Source organism: Equus przewalskii, chromosome 29 (genome assembly GCF_037783145.1).
Source record: "Equus przewalskii isolate Varuska chromosome 29, EquPr2, whole genome shotgun sequence".
In the NCBI taxonomy this organism is placed as follows: Eukaryota; Metazoa; Chordata; class Mammalia; order Perissodactyla; family Equidae; genus Equus; species Equus przewalskii.
In genome coordinates, this window is record NC_091859.1 from 35,103,934 (window position 1) to 35,127,906 (window position 23,973).

The window sequence follows — 23,973 nt, forward strand, 5'->3', positions numbered from 1 at the left end:
CCTGGCCCTGCATCAGACAGAGAGACTGTAAAATCTTCCGCTGGTCCCTGACTCTTGGCATCCTGATGTGTTGGTCTCATCGCCACCTCGAGAATCTAAACAAGGTGGGGCCCAGAGAAGAGAGACGAACGTATTTTGGCAGATCCCAAAACAGGTGCCGGTGAGGAGGCAGAAAAGACCATGGGTCTCCTCTCCAGAATTAAAGGGCCAAACATCCTGAGAAACGGGAGTTTGGGGCAAGTGCAAAGCCTCAGAAGGTGCTGGGCCAGTGACAGGATTCCTGGAGAGGGGCCCCTTTGAGTGGCCCTCAGGGAAGTAAGGTGGGGACCTGTCGTTCTTCCAGGCCACCTGCATCTGCAGCCCAAAACTTCCCCGACCTGGGCACTCACACAGGTGCTCCACCAGGTTTAAAACAGGACTGTCTTGCATCATTTCTATGTATACAGGTTTGTGGACATACTCCACGGGCCACCCGAATGGCACTGTAAAGACATCACGGACCAAGTGGCGTTTCTGGACAATCAGCAATTAACTAAAACGCATGCTGCTCTCTTGGCCTCCCAACATCGAAGCCTGTCAAGTGAGGGAGGAGGCCTGGTCTCTCACCCTCGTGGTAAGTTTGGGCAGGAGTCCCAGACAAGGATGCCCACGGGCCAGGCAGGAACGAAGCGTGAGACGGGATGGTGGGCGGGGACCATGACAAACTGGAGGCTCCATCTACGGGAGAGACGGTAGACGGGAATGTTGACTCAATACTGCCAATAAATTCTGAATTTTCAAGAAAAGTAGAAAATGGAGATTTTTTTAAAAATGTGAATTTTCTCATTTAAAATATTGGTCATTAGTTCTAACTTAGACACACAACAAAACACCACCATCCGGCTCGCAGCAGAAAACAACAGACCACTCACTGGCCACGAAGGTGTAAGGATGGGGTACCTTGGGGTGGGGGGAGCTGAGGACCAGGGCTGACAAAGGACTCTCTGTCAGCGATGCTTCTGCTCAGGGGCTGGCCGGATATTTATTGTACACTGTGGTCACACAGCAGCTTTGCAAACCTTTCCTGTGTTTGTGGTGTTTAGTTCTTTACGAGTCTTGTGTCCCAAGCAACAAGGTAAAACTTTACTTTCCCAGCCTCTCTTGCAGCTGGGGCAGCGAGCACGTGAGGAGGCTCCCCCAATCAGCTGCAGACTCCAATGTGGGACAGGGAGCATGTGACGGGGATCCTCCAATCAGAAGTCTCCAGCTGCAGACTCCAATGTGGGACAGGGAGCATGTGACAGGGATCCTCCAATCAGAAGTCTCTGCTGCAGACTCCAATGTGGGAAAGAGTGACGCTAAGGAGGCAGAGGATTCCAGGGGGCTGGGGAGGGTGGCATCAGAACATCCCATCTCAGATGCTCCGCCCTCCAAGTCTGATTCGAGGGTCCTGTCAGAGATTCCCCAGCCTCAGAATATCCTGAATAAATTCCTTTTCTAATGAAAGTACGCGTTGGGTCCTGTGGTTTGCAACTGAAATTCCTGGCAGACACAGGTGCCTGTGCCGAGCATGGAGGAACGTTCACTTGGACACAGATTAGGACTCGAAGTCCTCTTTAGTTACTGGCCTGCCCTCCCCTCCCCAGCCCCCACTTCAGCAGTGACCGGCCAGCCTGGGTGGTGGCGAGGCGGGGAATCGAGTGGAGGGCAGCAGGAGAAGTGTATGTCCCCACGTTTTTCTCTCTCTGGAGTCCCTGGAATAGGATCAGCGTTGCAACGCAGGCCCTGGAGCCAGGTGTGAGCACTGGATCCTGGGGAACACCGGAGGGTCTAAGACAAAAACCCCCTGCTGCCTAGCGTACTCGCAGGTGGGTGACCCTGAGAAGGGAGTCACAGCTGGATGTCTTCCTGGCAGCCTACATGGTTGAATGCCTGACTTCCAAGGCCTGGTGAGGCCCATGCGCCCCAGCTGGCTGGCTGACCTTGAATCTGTCGTGCTGACTGGTTTCTACTTTGGGTGCTGGCTAATAAAGAGACAGGCTGCCAGAGCTTTCAGGACGAGCAGAGGCCCCCGTGTTTGGTGGGTGGCTGGTTTCACTTTCAGAGTGAGTTAGACACAGACCCATTGTGAGTCCTCCCACCGCAGGGAGGCACAAACCCACCCTGGCTTTTCTGAACCAGGTCAGCATGTGCTCTGTTAACCAAATCCTCCTTTCCTGGGCACCCTGTTCCTCCTCTCCCACCTTAGAGCAGAGTTCCTACCGCACGCCTGGGGAGCGGGGCAGAGCCAGGGCACGTGTGAGGGCCACAAGGGGCCTCACTGGCTGACCCCTCCCCACCCCCGCAGCCCGCCTGCCCAGGTTCTGTGTGCCTCCTCACACTCTGCCCAGCAGTCAAACCACCAACACCCCCACCCAGCACTGAGCCCTAGATGAGAACTCTCGTTTCTTCTCTTTGGTTCCAATTCATTTGAGTCCCACCGCTCCTCTAGGGACCAGAGGCTCCTCCCAGGGGACATGAGCATTGATTGAGAGTCTAAAGACCCGGGTTGGAGTCCCAGCAGTGCCACCAGCTCGCTAGTCACATGTCCCTCCCCACCGTAATCACTGTTCTGGGGCTACAGACCACAGGAACAGCCTGTGGCTAACTTGAGCCAAACAGAACTAACTAGAAGGATCTGGAGTGGTTCACAGTTCTGGAGACAGCTGAAGACCCAGACCTCAGGGGCAGCAGACTCCAGACCAGCTTCAAAGATCCCTTCAAGGTACCAACCTCCAGCTATTGCCTGGCCGCCTCCCAGTAGAATTCAGAGTCTCATCGGCTAAGATGGGGTCAAATGCCCACCTCCTGGCTAGAAAGGATGGATGCTGTACTTTGATCGGCAGCTTGACCAAGACCTCACCTAATGCAGGAAGGTAGATGTCCAAAGAAAAGTAGGGTGCTGCGACCAGAAACAGGGGGCTAGATGATGGTGAGCAAGCCAGACCCAGGGCGCCAGGCCTGCCCACTTTGAGCCCAGCCTCCCGGCCCTACAAGCGTGGGATCCGGTCAGATGATGCTGAGGGCTCCTCCAGGAGAGGCATCCTCTGATTGGAGGAATTTGAATGGGTGCCTTGCCTCCCTCAGGGAGGAGGGACTCTTCTCAGCCCTCAGGAGGGGATCCTGGGTTGAGAACGCCTGCACACTCACCCTGAGCACCCCCCACCCCGATATAGGAGAGAACCAGTCAGGGTCAGAGCTGCCACCTGAGTGGAAAGGGGGAAGCTCACGTTCTTCCCCGACATGGGCCTTGAACCAGTGACCTTGATCTCATGGGCCTCCCAGAGCTCATGAGCCAACCTGAAAGCAGCAGAGGATGGGGCCCCAGGCTGCATCACCCTCTCTGGGGCAAGGCTGGAGGAACGCTGTGACCAGCTCAATTCCTCGGGGCCTGGAGCTGCTCTCCGGGAAATGACCTCAAACTGGAACTTGGGCGGCAACCAACCGCACCTGCCAGGAGGCCCTCGCCCTCTCCTAACTGATGAAGGGGCTTGTGTTGCCAACCCCTTTTCGCAGGTTGCCACAGGGGACCCCTGCAAATGACCCCGGGAGGTGGGAGAGAGAGACCATGAGATGAGGGCATGCAGAGAGAGGCAGCTCTCAAAGCAGAGCTGAGTCGGACACTCGGCCCTCCAGCCTCCTGACCCAGGACCCGCTCTCCACACCCCCACCCCTCGGCCCCTCCAAGCACCCACCCTCCCAACCTCCCCCACCTCTTCAGAAGTAGCTCGGGCTCAGGGACCAAACCAGGCCTGGCCGGTGCACCAGCGGCCGGGGGCCAGGGAGCAGGCCTAGCAAGAGGCCAAGGGGCACTTCAATCAAGAGGATGTGGCCGTGGTTTCAGGCCTGCGGTTCCAGCCCAGAAGTGCTGCTGGCACCCTGGCTGAAGTCACCTGTGACTTTCCCCGCAGGAAGCAGGGGGCGGCAGGAGCGGAGGGGGCGGGGAGCTGCAAGGTGTGTGGTTTCGGCTGTGCAGCTCGCACCAGAGCAAGCCCGGACACTCGAGGGAGTGGGCCCGAGAAGCCGCCTCTGCCGCAGGGCCTTCTTCCGGTTTCTCTTCTCAGCTCTCTCCTGAAATCGCCCTCTGCCTGCTCCCCGGCACCTGTCCCTCCTCAGGGCCCAGAGCACAAACTACCGAGCAAGGAGGTTCAGGACGCCCCATCTCAAAGACCTCAGAGGCTACAGCCTCGCCAAGGCTCCAGAGAGCAGAGCACCAAGAAGGCTCTGGAAAATTCTAGAAGCCCATCCCTTCCCTGATTGGTGCCAGCTAGCAGCAGCTAACAACACTTCCCCAAGCCGTTACTATGCTCCAGGTCTCTTCTAAGCACTTGACACATTAATTCCCGAGGACGCCAGCAGGGTTCGAGGTCCAACAGTGTTGGCATCCCCGAGCGCTTGTCAGAAATGCGGCGTCTCAGGCCCCAGATGACTGAGTCAGAATCTGGGTTTTCATCAGACCCCCAGGTGATTCGTGTGCACGTGGAAGTTTGAGAAGCATCATATTAACTCATTTAATCCTGACAACCACACTTGCAGGTAGGTCCTCCTATTATCCTACTTTACAGGTGAGGAAATTAAGGCACAGAGAGGTTAAGTATCTTGCCCAAGGCCAGCCAGGTGGTAAGTGCCGGGCTGAGACTTGAACTCAGGCCGTCTGGTTCTGGAGGATACACTTCTAACTATCGAGCTGCTGCTGCCTCTGGAATGAGAGAGCTGTGGGAATTCGAGGCACTGCTGGCCATCTCTGCCTGTCCTATCTGCGCTGCTCTGGCCTTCCAGAACCCACTCTGGCCTTCCCACCATTCCTCCAGCCCCTGCCTCCTCAGGGGGAGTCTGGATCATGCTTTTCTCAGGCATAGAAGGGAAGAACAGCTAGCAGTCAGCATGGAGCATTTGTCCAGCATCCACATCATCCCGGCTCTGGGCCGGGAGTAATGGCAGCTACCAAAGATGCTCAGGCCTCACTCCTGCCTCCAGGAGTCCAGGGCCCAGCTGAGGAGACGGGAGACGGGAGACGGGAGACAGGAGACAGTCCCGTGCGTGCACGCAGTAACAATAACTGGAGTTGGCGTGAGGTGATCAGGGCAGGCCTCTTGGAGGAGGTGGCTTTGAGTCAGGCCTTGAAGGCTCAGTAATGGCTAACATACAGCAAAGATAAAAGACCAGCCTGAGCAAAGACGCAAAGGGGTCTGACACAGCAGACACAGATGCAAAGAGGCCTGTGGGGCTGAAGCAGATGCCTGGAGCTCTAAACATCCCTGAATCCGACCCTCATCTGATACCTATCTCCTCTCCACAGCATCTCTCCCAGAATCCCAGACTCCTTTGAATTCCCCCTGTGATGGGGAGATCATTCCTTTTCAGGGGAGCAAGCCCATCCAGCTCTGGCGTGCACACAGATGTGTTCATTCAAGCCAGGACACCTGTGCACAGGAGGCCTCCTTCACGCACACCTGAGCCGTGCAGACACAGCCAGCCCAGCTGCTCACGGGGGAACAAGAGATGCTGCACACACCCAAGGTCTCTGCTGCCCTGGACGGGCCCCCACAGCCCCAGGCGCTTGACGTCCCGGCTCCTTGGAAACGCCATGGATGGTCAGGAGTGTAACTGCAGGGGACCTGCACAGCCAGGTCTCCCTGCCCAGAGCCACTGCCAGGGGGCCCCTACTGCACCGTGGGCACGGCCCTGGGAAGGGCCCTCAGCATGAGCTCCACGCTGCCTGGAGGAACCCCGAGGCCGGCACATCCACCCACACAGCAGAGCACCCCTCCGCATGGTGGTCTCCTTTGAGGCACTGAGCATGCGTGTGTTATAAACACAGCCCACGTGTCTGGGGCCTGGAGCGAGGCTGACACGCACTCCAGGGTGGTGCCATTTGATCCCCTTGCAACCCCAGGAACCCCCTTGGCCTTGATTCCCACATATAGGACACCCAGGCCCCGGGGGGTAAGGATCTGGGCTGGAGTCAGGATCTGAGCTCAGGTGGCCTGACTCTGGAATTGAACTCTGACACCACACCCAGGATTCTCCCCACTTCCCCTCACTGCCCACCTCCTTAATGGCCTGCCTCAGGACTGCGCACACCAAAGGCACTCAATAATTGCTTTAGGCATACTTGAGTTCAAATGGAGCAGGACCCAGTGAAGTTTGGCCCAGAAGGTGCCACCAGAGGGCGACGCTTGCTTCTCCCAGCATCCACACAGGCCTGTTCTGCAGGCGGGAGATGAGGCAAAGGCACGAGAGTGGCGGAATGGAGCGGTACCTGCTTCCTCCCTGGGAGTGCCAGGAGCCCGCGGGACATGAGGGGGAGCAGGAAGGACGCCTGGACTCCAGGCAGGCAGCAGGGAGGGAGCCAAGGAAGGAGAAGGCTGAGGCCAGTGACCCACAAGGGATCTCAAGTCTATCGCTTCCCTGTGCAGAGGATGAGTCTGGGCCCAGAGAGGGGCAGCTATCAGCTTTAGGTTGCACAGCAGGGCGAGGGCTTGAACTCTGGCCTCCAAACTCTCAGATCCCTTCATGCCACTTAACCCCCAGACTCAGTGCAAGAAAGTTAAAACAGGTGGGTCCTCCCCTCCCTTTAGTTGGTGCAGATCAGAAGTGGCTCCCTTCCTGACTGTTAGGGCTCAGCCCTCTGCTCCTCCTGCATCTCTTTCCCCTAGGCCTGGTGATGGCCTCCACCCCGCCGCCGGCCCTGACTGCCCTGAGGGCCCAGGACTCACAGTCCTGCACCTCCTCCGGCCCTGACCCGCATCCTCAGCCCTGTCTCCCGCGTCCTGCTCGTCAGTCCATCACTCTGCCTCGGGAGAACCACTGCCATGCCCTCGGCTGCCGTCCTTTAAAGTGAAAATCAGACAATGTCGCATCCCTGCTTAAAGCCCTCACAGGCCTCCCATGATGCACCCTCACCCCCTGGTCTTGAAGGAGCCCGCCCTGCCGTCCAGCCCCTGGCTCCTGTCCCCGTTCCTGGAAAACTCAAACCTCCTCCCCAGGCCTCGCCTCTGCTCCCTCCCCAAGGAGCCCGTCCCCGGCCAGCGCTGCCCCGTCCACAGCCACAGCCAGCGGGCCCTGCCCCTGCCTCGCCCCCGCGCCCTGCTCTCTTTTGTAACTGGTTGCGCACTGGTGCAGATCTGCTTGGGGTCTGTCTTCTGGGCTGGCTCCACAAGGTCACAGGTCAAGGCCGTGGAGTCCCCTGGCTTTTCTGGCACCTAAAGCCGTGTGTGGCTCAGGGTAGACACTCAAACTGTAGATATGGAAAGAATGCTTGGAAGGATGGAAGAAAGGAGAGAGGGAAGGAAGGTCTCGGTGTCAGGACGGGGCGGTGTCTGTTCATCCTGTCATTAACTCAGCAGGGCGTCACTGAGCACCTGCCGGCAGCACTGTGCTGGGCACTGCGGGGGCCCCAAGGACGGCGGGACTTGAAGCCCGCCTAACTCAAGGAAGCTGCTCCTAGTATGGGCTTAGGACAAATACACGAATAACTGTAACAAAAGGGCATATCCGTATGGTCACCCCTCGCTTGAATTTTCAAGCCAGTCCTGGTATCAAGCGATAGGAGTAAGTACAGGGGACTCGATTCTAAACCTTTCAAGTCTTTCTCTAAATAAATTAACAAGACAGAGGAAATATTTTTTCCAACTATATAGGCAATTTTGTCTTTAGACAATGGGGTCACAGTGAGTGTAAGAGACAAGGCGTGTCCAGTTCAAACAGAACCAATGCAGAGGACAAAGGACCAGAGCTCGCTGGGCTGGGGCGGGCAGCGGAGCCCCCACACGCTCAGACTCCCACCCTCTAGGACTCGTGTTCATCCAGTCCACAGATATTTATCGAGCACCTACTATGTGCCAAGCTCTGTTCTAGGGGCTTGGGATACAGCGGTGAACACAACAAAGATTCCCACCCCTGGCAGGAGAAGATAGACTATAAGTATGACAACTCAGGAAATTCCCTAGGAAGTTAGAAGATAAGCGCAGAATGGGGGAGGTGAGGAGCACAATTTTAAATAAGACGGCCCGAGGAGACCTCAGGAGAAGATGACGGGAAAATCCGGGAGAAGCAGGGAGCCAGGCAGAACTGGAGAAGAGATGGAAAACATGGCATATCTCCAGAATGTGCATGACACTTGGCAACTCCCTGAAATGTGCCCATGACCTCTGGTCCACGCCTTTGCCCACGCCAGCCTGTGAGTTCCACGTGGGATGAGATGGCTTGACTCACTCTCAGATGGTATCTATGGGGTTTGTGGACTGGATTGTATAGAATGGAATGCTACCCACAACTTTCTTCTTCACCTTCCTCCTAGCAAACTCCTACTCACCCCTCAAGACCCAAACACATATGGGCAGAGTTGGTTGCTCTCTCCTTTGAGCTACCCACCCTTATGCAAACTTTATATCTTATACAAACTTCTTTTACAGCCCACAAGGCACTGTATTTCCCTCATTTTCCTGCAGTCTGGGCCTTCCCCTGGACAAGGAGCCCTTGAGAGGATCTCACCTGCCCTAGGTATTTTTAGAGCCCAAGAGCCTCCTGGAGATGCTAGGTTAATGGTGACAGAATTGAAAGATCTATTGTCCCTTCGATGCTCCCTCTCAGGGAAGTGGTTTGCATTTCCGGGACCTGGGTACATTAGTTGAACTCCTTTTGGTTATGAGCAAGAAAATTCAACTCCTGTTAAAGTTGACAAAAGGGTGATGTTGAGGATGGGATCAAGGAGCTGGAACCCAACCAAACCTCAGGGAGGGAAAAACCAGGGCGGCCCCAGGACCTTGGCACCTGCCATGCCTGGGCTCCCTGACTGGAGCCCTTAATGTGTTCGGCTCAGGCAGCTGCGGCTGCAGCTCTGCTTCCCAAATCCCGGGAGCCGGCCTCAGGCTGCTGGTGTTGGGGCCTCCCTTGGAGCCACCAACCACCCTGGCCACCAGGGGGCAGGGTAAAGTAGAGAGCTCGGCCTTGGGTGGGATGGGGGGGGGGGTGAGGGGTTCCAGGGAAAGAGGAGGTCCCCTAGCCTGGGGACCACGCCCGAAATGCCTCCTCGATGAGGCCCTGCCCCCACCCAAGCCTGCCCACCCCCTTCAACCCAGGGGGCGGAGGTTAATTCTTAATGAAGGCCTTGTTTTATAAAAACCAAAATTCTAACATTTGCCACTTTCTGTGGTGTGAGTACAGCCGCACGGCCAGCTTCAAGTTAACACCATGATGTCTCTGAACACCCACACGCTCGGCTGTGGGTGTCGAGGTTCAAGGGCAGGAGCTCCACCAACTCCTGTAAGGAGAGCCACCCAAAGAGCTCGAGGGGATGTGGCATCCTCCAGCCACCCTCGGAGAAACCGTGGCTCAGGTCCTGGCCGCTTGTCGGAAAGGCCTGGGTTTGACCCCTGCGTCCAAGCGCTTCCCAGTGACCTTAAACTCCTGCAGGTGCCGCCCACTGGACAGATCCCAAACCCGGGTCCCGTGAACCTGGCTGCCTCCTGCCTCCTGGCCCCTCCTTCAGGCCTGGAAGGCGCCGAGCATCTGCCCTCCGCCTGCGGGCTGGGCCCCCCTCACCTCTGGGGCTGAGCTGAGCCACCTCTTCCTCAGACCCCGCCTCCCGCCTTCCAAACCAGCTTCTCCCGTGACTCCTTGAGCACGTCCCCTGATCTGGAGCCCTGGTGCGACGACCTGTGTGAGTCCATCTCCCCCACTGGACTGGAGACTACGTGAGGGCAGGGGCTGTGTGGCTCTCTCCTTCACCGCTCGGCCCCGTGTCCAGCACAGCGGGAGCCTGTAACAGGTAGTCGGTCCACCACCGTTGAAGGAATGAACACGTGATGTGGGAAGAAATTATCCAGTCTCTGTACCTTGCAGCTCCTCCCTCTGTAAAGTGAGTATGGAGAACGTCTGCCTGAAAATAATATTCAACACCGATAGAGAGCCTGCTGTGTGCCCGGCTTGTCCAGACATCATCTCCTTGAATCCTCATCAGCCCTACGGGGCAGATGCTGTTGTGATCACCCCCATTTTCCAGGTGAGGAAAGTGAGGTGACCTGCCCTTGTTTACCTGGTTAGATTTGAACCCAGGCAGCGTCTCCTGCAGCCTCAGCTGAACTCAGGGAAGCTCGGCTCTGCTTGGGAGGGTTGGGGAGGGCTCCCGGACATGGTGACGTTGCTGCTGCTGTAGCCCAGTGCCCCGGGATCTTGAAGCCCCATGGGCAGGGCTGACAACTGGTAAGAGCTGTAATCAGGGGACACACAGGGCTGAGGCCACTTCCTGGAACCAAGACACTCTGGCTGAGTCAGACACCACATCTGATAAGGCGGCCAGAGAGCTTTGATGAGAAATGACCCAGCTGTGCTCTTGACCGCTTCTCCCCCACAACCCCTCTGATCTCGTTGAGGGTTTAGCCCAGACCCTCGGGGTTCAGGGGTAAGTCTTGCTTCTCATAATCCTGTCCTCCTTCCCAGTGATGGGGTTAGGTGTGGTCACCTGGCCACTTCTGGCCAATGAGAAGTGAGGAAGGCTGCTGGATGAAGGAACCTCTGATGCTGCTGTCACTGGCCCTCGTCATGCCTGATGTGACAACCGGAACCGGGACAGCAATCCCGCAGCCACCATCTTGTGGCTGCCGTCCTGTGGCCCTGAGGGAAGCTTGCCTAACAGCAAAGCTGTCGCACTAAGTGTGCCGAGAGGAAGTAGGGGACAGACCGGGGTCCGTGGTGATGCCGTGGGGCTGCTGGAGCAGCTGGCCCCAGGGCTGCCTGACCCTGCGACTCGGGGCCGTTTGTCCTTTCTGATGCCTTGTGTTCTATATGTGCTCCTTGCCCCCAGAAGAAGCCCAACAAATTCTTTGTTGTTGTTAGTGCCTTCAAGTCGCTTCTGACTCCTGGTCACCCTGCGGACAGCAGAGCAGAACCCTGCCGGGTCTTTCGCGCCATCCTCTCAGCTTCCAGCACTATGTCAGGCCATGCTCTGCTGCTGTTCTCGGGGTTTTCATGGTCAAGTTTTTTGGAAGTGGGTGGCCAGGGCCTCCTTCCTAATCTGTCTTAGTCTGGAAGCTCCGCTGAAACCTGTCCACCCTGGGTGACCCTGCTGGTATTTGAAACCCCGGTGGCACAGCTTTCAGCATCACAGCAACACGCAGCCGCTACAGTATGACAACCGACAGACAGCGTGGTTCCCTGACAGGAAACGAACCCAGGCCACTGCAGTAAGAACGTGGGATCTTAACCACTAAACCACCAATCCTAACAAATACAGAAGGGATAGACAGCAAAAAACAGAGGGAAGAAAGGCTCTTTTCCAGGTCTTTTCCAGGTTCTTAAGTTTCCAAACAAGAAGGAAAGAGCTTGTCTGCCCAGCCAAGAGTCAGGGGAGAGAGCTCATTGAGTAGACACATAGTCCCCTCTCCCTGACACCCAAGATGCCCCCGGGGGGAGGCAGGCAGAGGGGAAGCGAGGAATGTGTCAGCTTTGGGCTTCCTGGCTAAAGTGGATCCTGGTCCCTCCTCCCCATCTGAGCCTGGGGGGGCTACAGAGAAGACCCCCATCAGGTTTGGGGCATCTGAGATTCAGAGGGGCTGTTTCTCTCTCCCCAGGGAGATGGCTGAGACCCCAGGGAAGAAATGATCACAGGATACATCCAGGCAGATGAGGCCAGGCTCACACAGGCCTTTGGGGACACAGAATTTGTGACTTAGGCCCCTGTGCAGAGGACCTGGATGTCCCAAGAGGGATGCGGACCCAGAGGCTCTGCAGGCACGAGCAGGGGACAGCAGGTGTGTGGGCGGAACCAGGAGCCCAGAGCGGATGGGACCTCAACAAACTCGGGAGATGTCATGAGGACACGCAGTGCCAGGTGACCCCTCCCCACGGCAAGGGTGGGGCAGCCCCCTGGGGAATGTGGTGGGAGAGGAACCCCAGCTGGCCAAAATCACATTTCTTTGACTTTAACAGAATGGAAGTGCCTAATGGAAACTAGGTTTAGTCGTGGAGAAATAAAGCAAGTTCTATTTTGGGTACATCTGAGTTTGCAGGGTAAATTCATCCCCCGCAGTGGTGAAGCACAGCCAGCCAGCCAGGCGGAGGTCAGCCACCCGCAGCTGTGCCCTCACGCCGCTGCCGCCCTGCAGAGGGTCCCCCGTCTCCTCCGTGGGCCTGGACCTCACTTACTACTTCCTCCCGCCCACATCATCACCTCCGGGCCTCGACTTGACCTGCCCTAGACCCCGGGCCTCATGCCTAGCCGCCCAGACTCTCCTCTCATCCTGGGTTTGCAGGCCAGCGGCTCCCAGCCACGCAGGCTCAGCCCCGTGCACTCTTGACTCGTGTCCTGGAAATCCCTCCTTCCTCTCTGGCTCCTGCGGCTGCCCGCCGGCTCCAGCTCTCCCCCGCCCGGCCCCACCCATAACGTTCTTGACATCTGTTTCGGTAGTGTTGAGTTCCTGCCTCTGTTTCTCCTGCCTCAGATGTACACGTGGCAGTATGTGGCTCCCGGAGGGCCTGAGGAGCTGGCAGGAGGAGGGAGCAGGCAAGGGAGTTGCCTGATTTCATCGCCCAGCCACTGATTCCTGGTTCTTCTTCTCCCCACGGCCGCTCAGTGAAAAGCATTTATGGAACCAGCGCCCTTCAGCACCCGCTGTGTGCCAGCTGCTGCTAATGCACAAAACACCACCACATTCTGTCCTCGCTCGGAACGAAACTGAGACTCACAGGGAGGAAGTGACAAGCCCAGATCACACCTGTAGGAAAAATAATGTCTGCTCTGAGGCAGGAGCTGTTTGAAGGAAATGAGGACAGAACCCCTGGGCCGGCTCCAGAGGCCACACACTCTGGGATTTGAGCTTCTCTGAAACTTCTCAAGCCTTGTCGCATGCACTTAATGTTTTCTGGGACAATCAGCATTAATTTCAGGGTTTTTGCCCCATTGTTAGTCCAGGGGTCCTGATTTGAGGTTCTGAAAATACAGTCACCCCTTATAGCCTTGGATACCCCCAAAGGCCTTGATGGGGCGAGAGAGGAGGGATTTGGATCCAATGTGACTGATAAGGACCATGAGGGGGTCCAGAGAGACTAGACCAGTTACCCAGCGCCCTCCAGTCCTTGAGTCAATCAGTGATGCCCCCAGGCAGAGCTGGCACAGGAGCCCACCTCCTGGCACCAGGCGGGCCCTCTTCCTGCTGTTAGAGAAAAGTCTTGTAGGAGTAACATGGCCTGGGAGACCCTTGGCCCGAGCTGGACCTCCCAGCTGGCTGCCCTCCTCCCGCCCCTCTGCTATAAAATCTCTTACCTCCTTCAAAGTCCCGTGGGCACATGGCCCTCTCCTCCAGGACGGCACCCACAATTCACCCACTCTCCAGGCATTCCATGTCCTCCTCTGGACCATGGCACAGCCCCGCCACTGCCTCCAGTCTCACCCTCTACAATGCATGCCCCACCAGAGCGATCCGCCTCTTAAATCAGCTCGAACCAGTAACCGTGTGGCTCAGAACCCTCCAGCTGCTCCCAGCGCCTAGGAGCTCAAGCCCAGACTTAGCCTGACATTCAAGGCCTTCCATGGCTTGGCCCCTATCTCTCCAGTCTCAAATCCCGCCCTGGTCTCTCTCTCTGCCTCCTTTCCAAATGCTTATCTAGCACACTGGTCTTTCTCACCACCCAGAACATAGATTGTGTTGTCCCACCTCCAACCCTTTCATCCCACTGTCCCCTTTCCCCGCATCATGTGTCTTTCAAACTCCTATTCATCCTCCCAGGCCCTGCTCAAATGTCCCCTCCACTAAGAAGCTTTCTCAGCCACCCCCCCCTCTGGAATTCTCCACTTTCTTCTCCATTCTCCCATGTGGCAAAGGAAGGAGCTCCTGTGTGGATCCTTCCCAGGAAGGCTGAGGACTTCCGGACACACCCTGCCCAAGCCCACAGAATGGATGCAGCACCCCATCCAGGCAACAGGCGACCGGGGACATAGCCACACTCAGCCACCTGCACCAGCTCTGCCCTGGTTTCAGCTCAGGTCACTGTCTGATCGCCCTTGCCCCTCAGCATCCCTACAGTCGCCTCAGGCCACCCAACCAAGCAATGGCGAAGCTGGGGGGAGGCCCCCTGATGCCCAGCCTGGGGTATTTGCCATCTCGTGGGGCTGCTTCTCCTCCTGGTCCTCCTCTCCCTTCCCTGTGGCCCAACATTTCAGCGGGGAAATATCACTTTTGAGATACTTAACTGAAAAGGATTGTCCCCAGGGTGGGGAGGTGTCCACAACCGTGTTTCCCCAGCTCGCTGGGGTCACCGGGCCTAAGTGTTGTGGATCTCCTGGGGGGCACTGTCCCCACAGGCCTGGCAGCAGGCTCGGGGGCCTCCGGTTTCCAGGGCCCCTGTCCAATTCCCGCTAAGGCCTTGCCTGTTGGGGGGTTCTCCACCACAGAGACCTAGAGGCTCTTACCACCCACCAAGGATGCGCCGCCAAGTCAGGAACTGGGATCCTGGGGGAAAGACGGGCCCAGGCAGACCAGAGGCCGCATCCGAGGCGCGGACGGGAGAAGCGTCTCCAGCGGGCCAGATGAGGCAACGCGGGAGCTACCAGTCTGGAGCCCTGAACGAATGTGGCCTGGAACTGTCTTCGGCCTTTGGCCTCACTTTGCGAGGGACAAACTTCAATCCTCCTGCAGGTGCTTGGCGAGAAGTTTCAAAAGCTTTGCTGCCTCAGCAATGAGCGAACTGCCCGTCCTCGTGACGGCCAGGACACAGGGCTCCCGCCTGGCAATGGGGGGTACGGGACCACCAGGGTCAGAGCAAGGGTGCTGGTGAGGCGGAGGAGGCACAGAGCCTGGACCAAAAGCGGGCCGTGGCTCTCTCCTCCTCCTCCGAGGAGCCTCTGCCCTGTTAGGGCTCCAGGGCGGGAGCTGCCAGGCCTTCAGGGTGCTGGGAAGCCTCCTTCAGAGGCCGGATGCCCTCCAAGGGAACGCAGACCCAAGTGTGTCCCAGCCTGGGCGGCTGCCGGGCCTGGCTAATCCTGGGGCGGTTATGATGGGTTTGTTCTCAGAGCATGCGCTTCCAAATGGTGCCCAGAAAGCCACGTAACACAGCAGCGTGACGCATGGCAGCACAGATGCCCCATCAAGTCAGCACGGGCAGTCGACACGATTACTTTCAGTATGTTTTTGTGAGCGGCCGCCAGGCTGTCCAGCCGCTCAGGACCTGTCGAAGCGGTCCAACTCCGGAGAACATCCACCAGCTCTCTCGTAAACGTTAAACCAAAACGTGAGAGAGAACCCCCACGGGAGGGGCTGCGGTCATGCCCCGGTCCCGAGTGCCTCGCTAGGACATTAACTCCATAAGTGTTCTCCGTGGGCGGGGCGGGGCGGTGACGGACTGTGCTCCCCACAGCAGCCTCCGTGCCTAGTTGGGCACCTAGCACACAGTAGGTGCTCAACAGGTGTGGTTCAAAGGATGAACATGGCGCTCACTGGGCAGCCCCTCTTCTAATCCTTATGGCCACCTCATGAGGTAGATGATCATTGTCCCCATTTTACAGACAAGGAAACTGAGGCTCAGGGATGTGCGGACTTTCCCGAGGCCACAGCCAGGGCCCGACATAGCAAACTCTGAGCAACTTCCACTCACCCCCAGGCACACGGGCTGCTGGAGTGACCGAGGGGCTGGTGTCCTTGTGAGTGGCGAGTATGTGGGGAGGAGCCCTAGGCTGCTTCGGTCACTCTGAGCCCCAGATCCAGGCCCCGGGCAGAAACCAGGACCAGCTGCCCTCCCAAGGAGGGGAGCGGAGCCCAGCAGAAAGAACGAGCCCTAATTGCCAAGAAGACACACATCCTTTAATCACGCCAGACAAGCAAGGCAGGGGCGAAGTTGGGCTGGGGCGGCGGGACAGCACTGGCCTTCGTGGCACTTGCTCAGGCCTTGCTGCCATCCCCCAGCCACGCACCATGCAGCCATGGCTCCCCTGGCCAAGTGAGCACCAGAGACCACCACCGGGACCACCTCTGCCCCGGAGTCTGCAGGAGCACCAATGGGTGGAGGCCGTCTCCCTCTGGGAGGGTTCAGGCCACCTGGGGTGGGGGGTGGGAAGGCTGGGGGCTGCCAGGCTGCTCCACCCCTGGAGAGAGAGGGACAGAAGGCCTGACACCTTTACTTGGCCTCAGCTTCTCCCACTGCCTCTCTTGGCATCATGGCTCAGAGGAGGGTCCCCCGACTGACCTGGAATGTTGCCCGCTTCAGTTCCCCAGACCTGCTGAGGGTCCAAAGCCAGGCACCTCCCGTGCTGGCCCACTGCCCAGTGGCGTCTGTCAAGGCAGCACCAGGCCAGAGGAGGCCCTGCTGGGCGGGAGCTGCCCACAAGGGCCTAGCACCTTAACAAAGCCCAGGAGCTGGGGGCACTGGGCCGGCGAGAGCACCCGGGGACAGACGGCAGTGTCTGACAGAGGCCTGGCGCCTGGGCAGGGCAGGCTGAGCAAGGCCCTGACAGCCCCATGAGGGACAGGGAGGGGATGCCGTGAGGAGGGCAGGAGCCCTCGCGGTTACCAAACCAGCTGGGCTCCCCCAGGGGCCCCCTTCACCCCAAAACACCGCAAGGCCCCAGGCCCTGCCCGCACAGCACCCTTGCCCTGACCAAGGCCCCTGTCGGGTTCACTTTAACAATGGGCGCTGGGCAGGAAGGAAAGGAGTGGGCTGGGGACCCTAGCCCACCAGCCTTGGGGAGCAGTGGGTAATGAGGGGCCCCAGTACCTGATGTCCAGAGCACAGACTGACTTGATAAGAGCCCCGTGAGTTTCTCCAGGTCTGGTTTCAGAACCCAGTGTCCCAGGCCTGGCTGGACTGGGCACTCACGGAGGGCAGGGCCTGTGTCTGGGTCACCTCAGCTACCTCAGAGCCTGGTGCAGAGTGAGCGCTCAGTGGGTGTTTGATGAATGAATAAATGAATGGCAGCTGCACAGGCGGGGGTGCAGAGGAGAGTGAGAGAGAAGGGGGAAGGGGCAAGAGAACAGAGGAGGAGGAGGAGTCCTAGAGGAATGAGAGAACTTAAGGATGTTGGGAAGATTCTAGAATGTTTGGAGGATCCCAGAATGTTCAGTGAGTACTCGAATGTTGTGAAGCCTCTAGAATCTGGTTACTCAAGTGGGATCTATAGACCAGCAGTGTCAGCATCACTCAGGAACTTACTAGAAATGAGAATCCTGGGCCCACTCCGCACCTGCGGAGTCAGAATCTGCAGGATCTCCATGATTCATAGGCACATTCGAGTTTGAGGAGTGCTAGTCTAAAAGGCTGGGAAAGTTCTAGAATTTTCAGGTTAGAAGGCTTCTTAAAATGTATCCAAGAGAGGAGAGGTGGAAAGAGGCTGGGAGGGGCGGTCCGGTGGAGGGGGGAAGAAGAGGGGGCCAGGAGAAGGCCGGTTCCCGGGGGCCTGCTTCACAGAGGCCACAGCGAGGCCCCTCTGGGGACGGACCTGCCCCCGCCACCCACGCCAGAGCTGCCCGCTCGAGGCACTAATCGTCCTCGGGCTTGATGAGGTGACCGCTGAAGGTGATGTAGGTGTCGACGTCGTCGCTGTAGACGGCGTTCTCGCGCTCGCGCTTGAAGAGCCGCACCCAGACGCGGTCGCCAGGCGCCAGGGCCAGCATCACGCTCTGGCTCTGCATGATGCTGCGGTCGCTGGGCTGCGCGTACAGGATGACGGCCGCCTCCTCGTTGTGCACGACGTGCACGTACGTCTCCTTGAAGTTCCAGCTGTGCACGTTGAGGCTGAAGAAGTAGAGGCCATGAAGAGGGGCGACGAAGTGGCCGGCGGCCAGGTCGAAGTGGCCGTCGGGGTTCACGAAGACCGTGTCGAAGAGGAGAGGCTGGAAGCCCTCGCTGCTGTGCAGAGCCGTCTTGCGGCCCACCGAGAAGGCCGAGAAGCGCGTCTGGCATGGGCCGCCCGGACTGCCCGCCTGCCCCTTGGCGCCCTTGGTGCCCTGCGGGCCGCGCTCTCCCCGGGGGCCCTCCTTGCCCAGCTTCCCAGGCGTGCCCAACAGACCTCGGTCCCCTTTGTCACCTGTGAGGACAAGATGAGGGGAAGTCAGGGCAGACACCCAGGCCTGCACTGAGGAGGCTCCTCTGCTCCAGAGGAGGAGCCAGCATTTATTGAGCACCTACTGCACACCAGACGTTGCCTCCCTGAACACCCTCTAAAGAAGATACCCACAGAGAGGTTAAGTGACTAGCTCAGGGACACACAGCTCAGGAGCAGGCGAGGCAGAACTCCAACTGCGGTCTGTCCCCACACCCGCCTGTTCCCCTCCCCAACAGCGAAGGTCTGACCGTGGGCTCTGGGAGGCCAGGCCCAGACCCAGGGGTCACATCAGCCAGCCAGACTCCAGTGGGGATGTAGGCTGTGGCTACTGCATTTGTGTTTCTGACCCAGAGAGGGAACCAAGGAAAATACCTTTTCCCCCCTGGAGGGAAGCTCCCGGACCAGGAGCCAGGCAGCCCTTGGTCGCCCCACTGTGTGACCTGGGGCATTCTGTGGCTGGCGTCTGGTTCTTTGTCTGCATCTTGGAGAGGAGCATGTCCACCACACAGGGGTGGAGCCCTCCACAAAACGCTCTGCGAACTCCGCAAATACGAGGCAGGGTGGATCACCCAGCGCTGCGCGGCCATCTCTGCCTGCCCTGGGGTCTGGTCACCTGCCCCCAGCCAGACATGCCTCTGCCCAGCCCTCGCTCCAGGCTGACCCTGAACACAGGAAGAGCAGGTGGCCACTGACATCCTGAGGGACCTGACCCCAGACATTTCCCGGCCGCCTTCCCGGTGCCTGAAACCTCACCTTCAGCCACACCCCTTTGAGTGAACTGGCCGGCCCATGCTGTCCCGAGGTCCCCTGTGACTGCCGCTGGGAAGAGTGGAGGAGGGGCAGAGAGGGGGGCACGGGCCCTGGAGGAGAGCCTGGAGAAAGGGGGAGGAGGGGCCCACAGCTCCGCGGAGGTCTGGCTTGGTGGCCTCGCTGGTGAACTCCCTGCCTCGTCATGTGCACAGGGCTTTACAGTTTGCAGAGCACCTGCTTCACCCTGGCCCCGAGGGGGTGGAGAGTGCTGACAGGAGAGGCTACCTTCTCCTTTTTACAAGTGAGGCAGGGAGCCCAGGGAGGGAGAGACCCCCACGGCGAGGAGCTGGAGAGCTGGTGCCAGCCTTCTGCCACAGCAGACTGCCCACCCGCCCCGGCGGGCAGCTAAGCCTGGCCCAGGAGCCGTGACGCGGGGCTTTGTAGGAGGACGGTGGGCGGGAAGTGCCGTCAGCAGGCAGGCACCTCCTCAGCCTCATGCAGGGGGCTCTGTCGCCTTGGGGAAGCTGCAATGTCGGGGGGCGGGGGGTGGGGGGAGAGGCATCCGCACCCAGGAAATCCCAAGGCCAGAAGGTCTCGGACGCCACCAAGCCTGGTGTGGGGTGGAACGGCCCTGTGGACACCTCAGGGACAGATCCTGGCTCCTCCCTTGACAACTGTGTGACCCCAGGAGATTGCCTCCCCTCTGGGAGCCTCAGTTTCCCCGTGTGCAAAGAGGGAGGAATGACAAAGTACAGACCTCGAGGGGGTGTCGTGAGCAAAGAAGGGGAAGGATGCCGAGGGCCCCAGCCCCGCGGTTCACGCCCCAGCCGCAGAAGTAGCTTCCTTCAAGTGAGATCTTAGAGGACAGGGAGCTGCTCTCACCTGGACGGCCTTAGTGGCCTCCACAGGTCTCCCTGCTTCCACCCTTGTCCCCTGCCGTCTATTCCTCAGGTGACATTAGAGGCATCCATTTGAAACCAAAGTTGCGTCAGGTCCCTCCTCTGCTCTAGCCCTCCCCTGCTCCCCATCTCACTCAGAGGAGAAGCCCAAGTGTGACCTGGCACCTGTTTCATCTCCAACCTCAGCTCCTCCCCTTGCCCCCTGCACCTGAAACACAGCAGCCCCACTCCTGCCTCAGGACCTTTGCACCTGCCATTCCCTCTGCCTGGAATGCTCTTCCCCAGATATTCACATGGCTTCTCCCTCCCTTTCTCAGTGAGGCCTACTTTGAGCACCCCAGGTGACAGGCCACCTGCCCCACACCTGAACTCCGATGATGCCCCTTACCCTGTGCCACCTTGTCATTTCCCTAGCATTTGTCACCATCGAACATTCCCTCTCATTGACCTGGATAAGACACATATTGCTGACTGTCTGGCTCCCCCGCCCCCGCAGAACAGAAGCTCCGGGGCAGTGGGCGTCCCCGCCTGATTTGTTCACACTCCATCCTGGAAATCAGAATAGTCCTGGCATACAGTAGGTGCTCAATAAATGTGTGAATGGAAGAAGGGGTCCGGGACAGTCTTCTGTCCTGCTTTCTCTTGCTCCCTCCACCTCACCTCCCCTGGCCGAGACTCTCGTGCCCTCCCTGTCCCTGACCAGGCCGGTCCAGCCGAGCTGCGGCGGGCGCTCACCCTTCAGGATGGTGATGTTGATGTAGGGCCTGACCTCCGGCAGCACGTACGGGAGGGCGGACGGCGAGGCCGAGGACAGGTCTGCAGCGTCGGCGGGGGCCAGGGCGTCCTCAGAGTCACAGCACCGCCGACAGTGCCCGGGGGGACTGGAGGCCACCGCTTCCCCAGAGGTGGGCTCCTCGGTAGGGACCCCAAACACCACGAGAGGGAGCAGGAGGACTGCCCAGAGGAGGCCCAGGGCAGCTGTCCCCATGGCGACCTGGAGCAGGAAGGAGGGGCAGAAACATGTCCAACTTAATGTATGCGCAGAGCCCGTGCGGATGCTGCCACCCACGGCCAGCGCGCTCCCGACACAACGTGGGAGGGAGCGTAGTGCCCCACGCGACCGGCAGGAAGACTGAGGCCCACACGACGAAGCAGGTGCTCCGGAGAGACTCGGGCAGGGCAGGGAGGCCGAGTGTCCCGGGACCCGGTCCGCGGAGGTGCCTGCCACTCCCTGGCCTGTGAAGGAGGAAGCCCCTCTGACGAGATCCACAGCCAGGGGCAGAGCAGGGTCCCTGGAGGCCTTTGCTGAGGCGGTGGGGAAGATGCCCAGCTGCCCCCATGAGATGGTAAAATGCTCTTCCCGCCCTCCCGCCTCCCTCGGGCCTGCTTTCTTCCCACTGGCTCCACCATCCTCCAGCAAGCAGCGCTCCAGGAGCAGCACGAGGGAGGGAGTGGGCCCTTGGGACAAACACAGAGGATTCTGCTGGCTTGTTCTCCAGAAGAGGGGACACGTGGCAGAGCCCATGGTCCGACACTGGAGCACCACGGTCCTGACAAAGGAGCTAGAAGGCCCCTCTACTTGAGCAGACAGCAAGCAGCATCCATGAGAGAAAACGCAGGGGTTACACCCGGTGATGATGTTACTGCATCAGTGGGAAGTCGGGCAAGGATGCTGAAGTGTAGACGGCAGGCCACTGCTAGCCTACACAGTGCCTCTGTACAAGGAAGAAGAAGGTGCCACTCTAGAGGGACAACTTAGAAATAAAAGGAAAGAAGACCCTTTTGGAGGAACGTGACACTGAGGAAGTGTAGCTCTGCAAGGGCTGGTGTCAGTCCACCTCCCCTCTCAGCATCTTTGTGCAGTCAACAACCTGCACAACTCAACCTCACACAGAAGTCCTGCATGGAAGGCTCTGGAGAGTTAATTCATTGGAAGGTGGTGTGTCAATCATCATAGACCTGCCAACCAGCTGCCCAGGTGGTAAACTGGAATTAAGGGGCAGGACCGGGAGGTCTGGAAAATCCAAAAGGATCAGAGAAGTCCAAGGGTTTGTGAGGGTCTGTCTTTGGCCTTGGCCAAGAAGGGATCCCGAGTTCCAGGAGAGGGGAAGGAAGCCGCCTGGACAGCAGCGCTGGAAGCCGGCCAGGCCGGGTGGGCGGGAAGCTGGGCAAAGCGCCTTTGAGGTGGCGGCAGGCTCTGGGGGCTGGCGCCCGGTTATCACAGGATCAGAAACTCAGCTTTTGAAACCAGATGGGTTTTTACACTTCTGGTGTTTGTTTATTTCCTTTTTGCTCTCCTTTAACATTTAGTACAATTCAAAAATATTTTTCTGTGGTTAATACATGTAGAAAAGGTAAAATTATTATTTTTTTTAAATGCCATGCTGTCTCTGCTCAGCACGGAGGTAAGAGCTGGGCTTTAAAGGGCCAGGAGCCCTCTCCCCACACGCCACCCCCACTCCCTTGGGCTGGATGGGAGCTCCCCCACCCCACCCCCACATCCAGATTATCACCCTCATTTTTTGTCTGTAAATTACACATCCTGGTGGTTTTGAGAAGAGCAAAAATCCCCTCTTTTTCCTGGCCGTAGATGTGACCTCTTGGAGAAAGGCGAGGCCTAGAGTCAGACCTGAAATCCCAGAAGAGTTGACAAGCTGTGTAACCTAGGACTAGTGGCTTAACCTCTCTGGGCTTCCTGCTCCTTGATACTTACAAGGAGATGACACCACCACCTTCCTCCCAGGTTATTTGGGAGGATTTAAACGCAGGGAAAGGGCCTGGCTTGTAAAAGACTCCTAATAAAGTTTGTCCTTCCTCTGCCCAAGACGACCACTTCCATGTGCCTGCACAGGATAGGAAGAACAGAACTTCTCCCAGAGGGTGGCCCTGTCTGGGGATCTTTCTGTTGGCCCCGGCCCTGGATGGGAGTCAAAAGCTCTGAGACATGGAACTGTGACCCAGGGGGCAGGAAGCAGGAAGCCAAGCAGCCTTAAACAAAAGAAAGAATAACCACAGCCACATCATTGACTGGCCCTGGGGGATGGTGCCAGGCAGGGAGCAAGTGTGAGGACCATGCCACAGGGGGCGATGTGGGGGTCCCTGCTGCCTCCACTCAGGAGCTGGGACCTTCTGGGGTCGGGGGAGGGCCAGACCTGCTGATCTGAGTTAGTGTGTGTCCAGGCAGCGGTGGGCACGGGCCGGAGCAGCGGACGACAGCCCTTGGCCAGGGCTGAGGTCTCAGGCACAGGAGAGAACGGGGAGGGGAGAGCCTAGAGGGCTGGCCGGGGTCCCAGCGAGAGAGCAGGACCTGAGAGCGTCCAGGAAGACAGGAGGGAGGATAGACATTCCAGGCTCTGACCCCAGCCCCCTTGGCCCGGCTGGAGGAAGCTGAGGCGCCTCCCACCACTCACCCTGTGTCCTGCGCCTCACACAGCGGCTGCCGGACCCCCGGCCTCTGGGCGGCCTCTGGCTCCTTGGCCCATGGCTGCAACCACAACTTGTAGCTGGCCCAGGCCCCCAGGCCCAGCCGAGGAGGCAGGGAGGAAGGGATGGAGGCAGGGCGGAGGGAGGGCGGGCGGGCGGAGGGAGCGGGCTGAGCTGGCTTCCCACTTCCCTCCTCCTGGCTCCCTCCCCTCCAGCCTCTGGGTTCAGCGGAGATAAAAGGAGCGCTGGATTTCCTTTGCTTAACTCTTTGGTGGTCCAAGGGGGTCTTGGTCGATTCAGAGGCCCAATAAAGTCAGAGCAGGAAGGGGTCTGATGCCCCTGATGGGCGGGGTGGGAAAGCCAGGCGGGGAGGGGGCGGGGCGGAGCCCCCCTCCGATGCTCAGGAGGCCGGGGCAGCGCTGGAATCCCCCTGTCCGGGCTCCAGCCTGAGCTGAAGAGCTCACTCACTGCAGGATGCAGAGTGGAGCGGGCACAGGCACCAGCCCAGCAGCCTCAGGTTCAAATCCTGCCAGCGCCACCCACTAGCCAGTGACTGGGGCCAGTTCCACACCTCTCAGACCTTAGGCGCCTGTGGAACTCCAGCCCCCTGCCCCATCCATGCCGGGTACAGGGGAAGCTCAGTAAACATTTGCTGAGTGAAGGTGTCACCTCCTCAAGGGATCAGGAAACGGTGGCAGCCAGGTTAATACCCCCACCCCAAACAGACACCAAAGTCCTCCTCCTCTGCCTGGAATTTTGCCATGATTGATCCATCCTTCTGGTCTATAGAGCCAACCCCCCCATGGAAATGACCCCCAGGAAGTTCGCAGGAGGGCAGCCTGCACGTAT

The 23,973-nt window shown here is 58.7% G+C and overlaps 1 protein-coding gene across 1 annotated transcript; it reads right to left on the reverse strand.

Moving 5' to 3' along the window:
• Nucleotides 1-15,793: 15,793 nt before the first annotated feature.
• Nucleotides 15,794-23,616, reverse strand: C1QTNF6 (C1q and TNF related 6). Its single transcript, XM_070599169.1, has 3 exons — nt 23,112-23,616; nt 20,437-20,695; nt 15,794-18,034 (listed from the first exon to the last, which is right to left on the reverse strand). Exons 2-3 carry the CDS (start codon nt 20,687-20,689, stop codon nt 17,487-17,489), a joined length of 801 nt encoding a protein of 266 aa, XP_070455270.1. The 5' UTR covers nt 20,690-20,695; nt 23,112-23,616; the 3' UTR covers nt 15,794-17,486.
• Nucleotides 23,617-23,973: the final 357 nt, after the last annotated feature.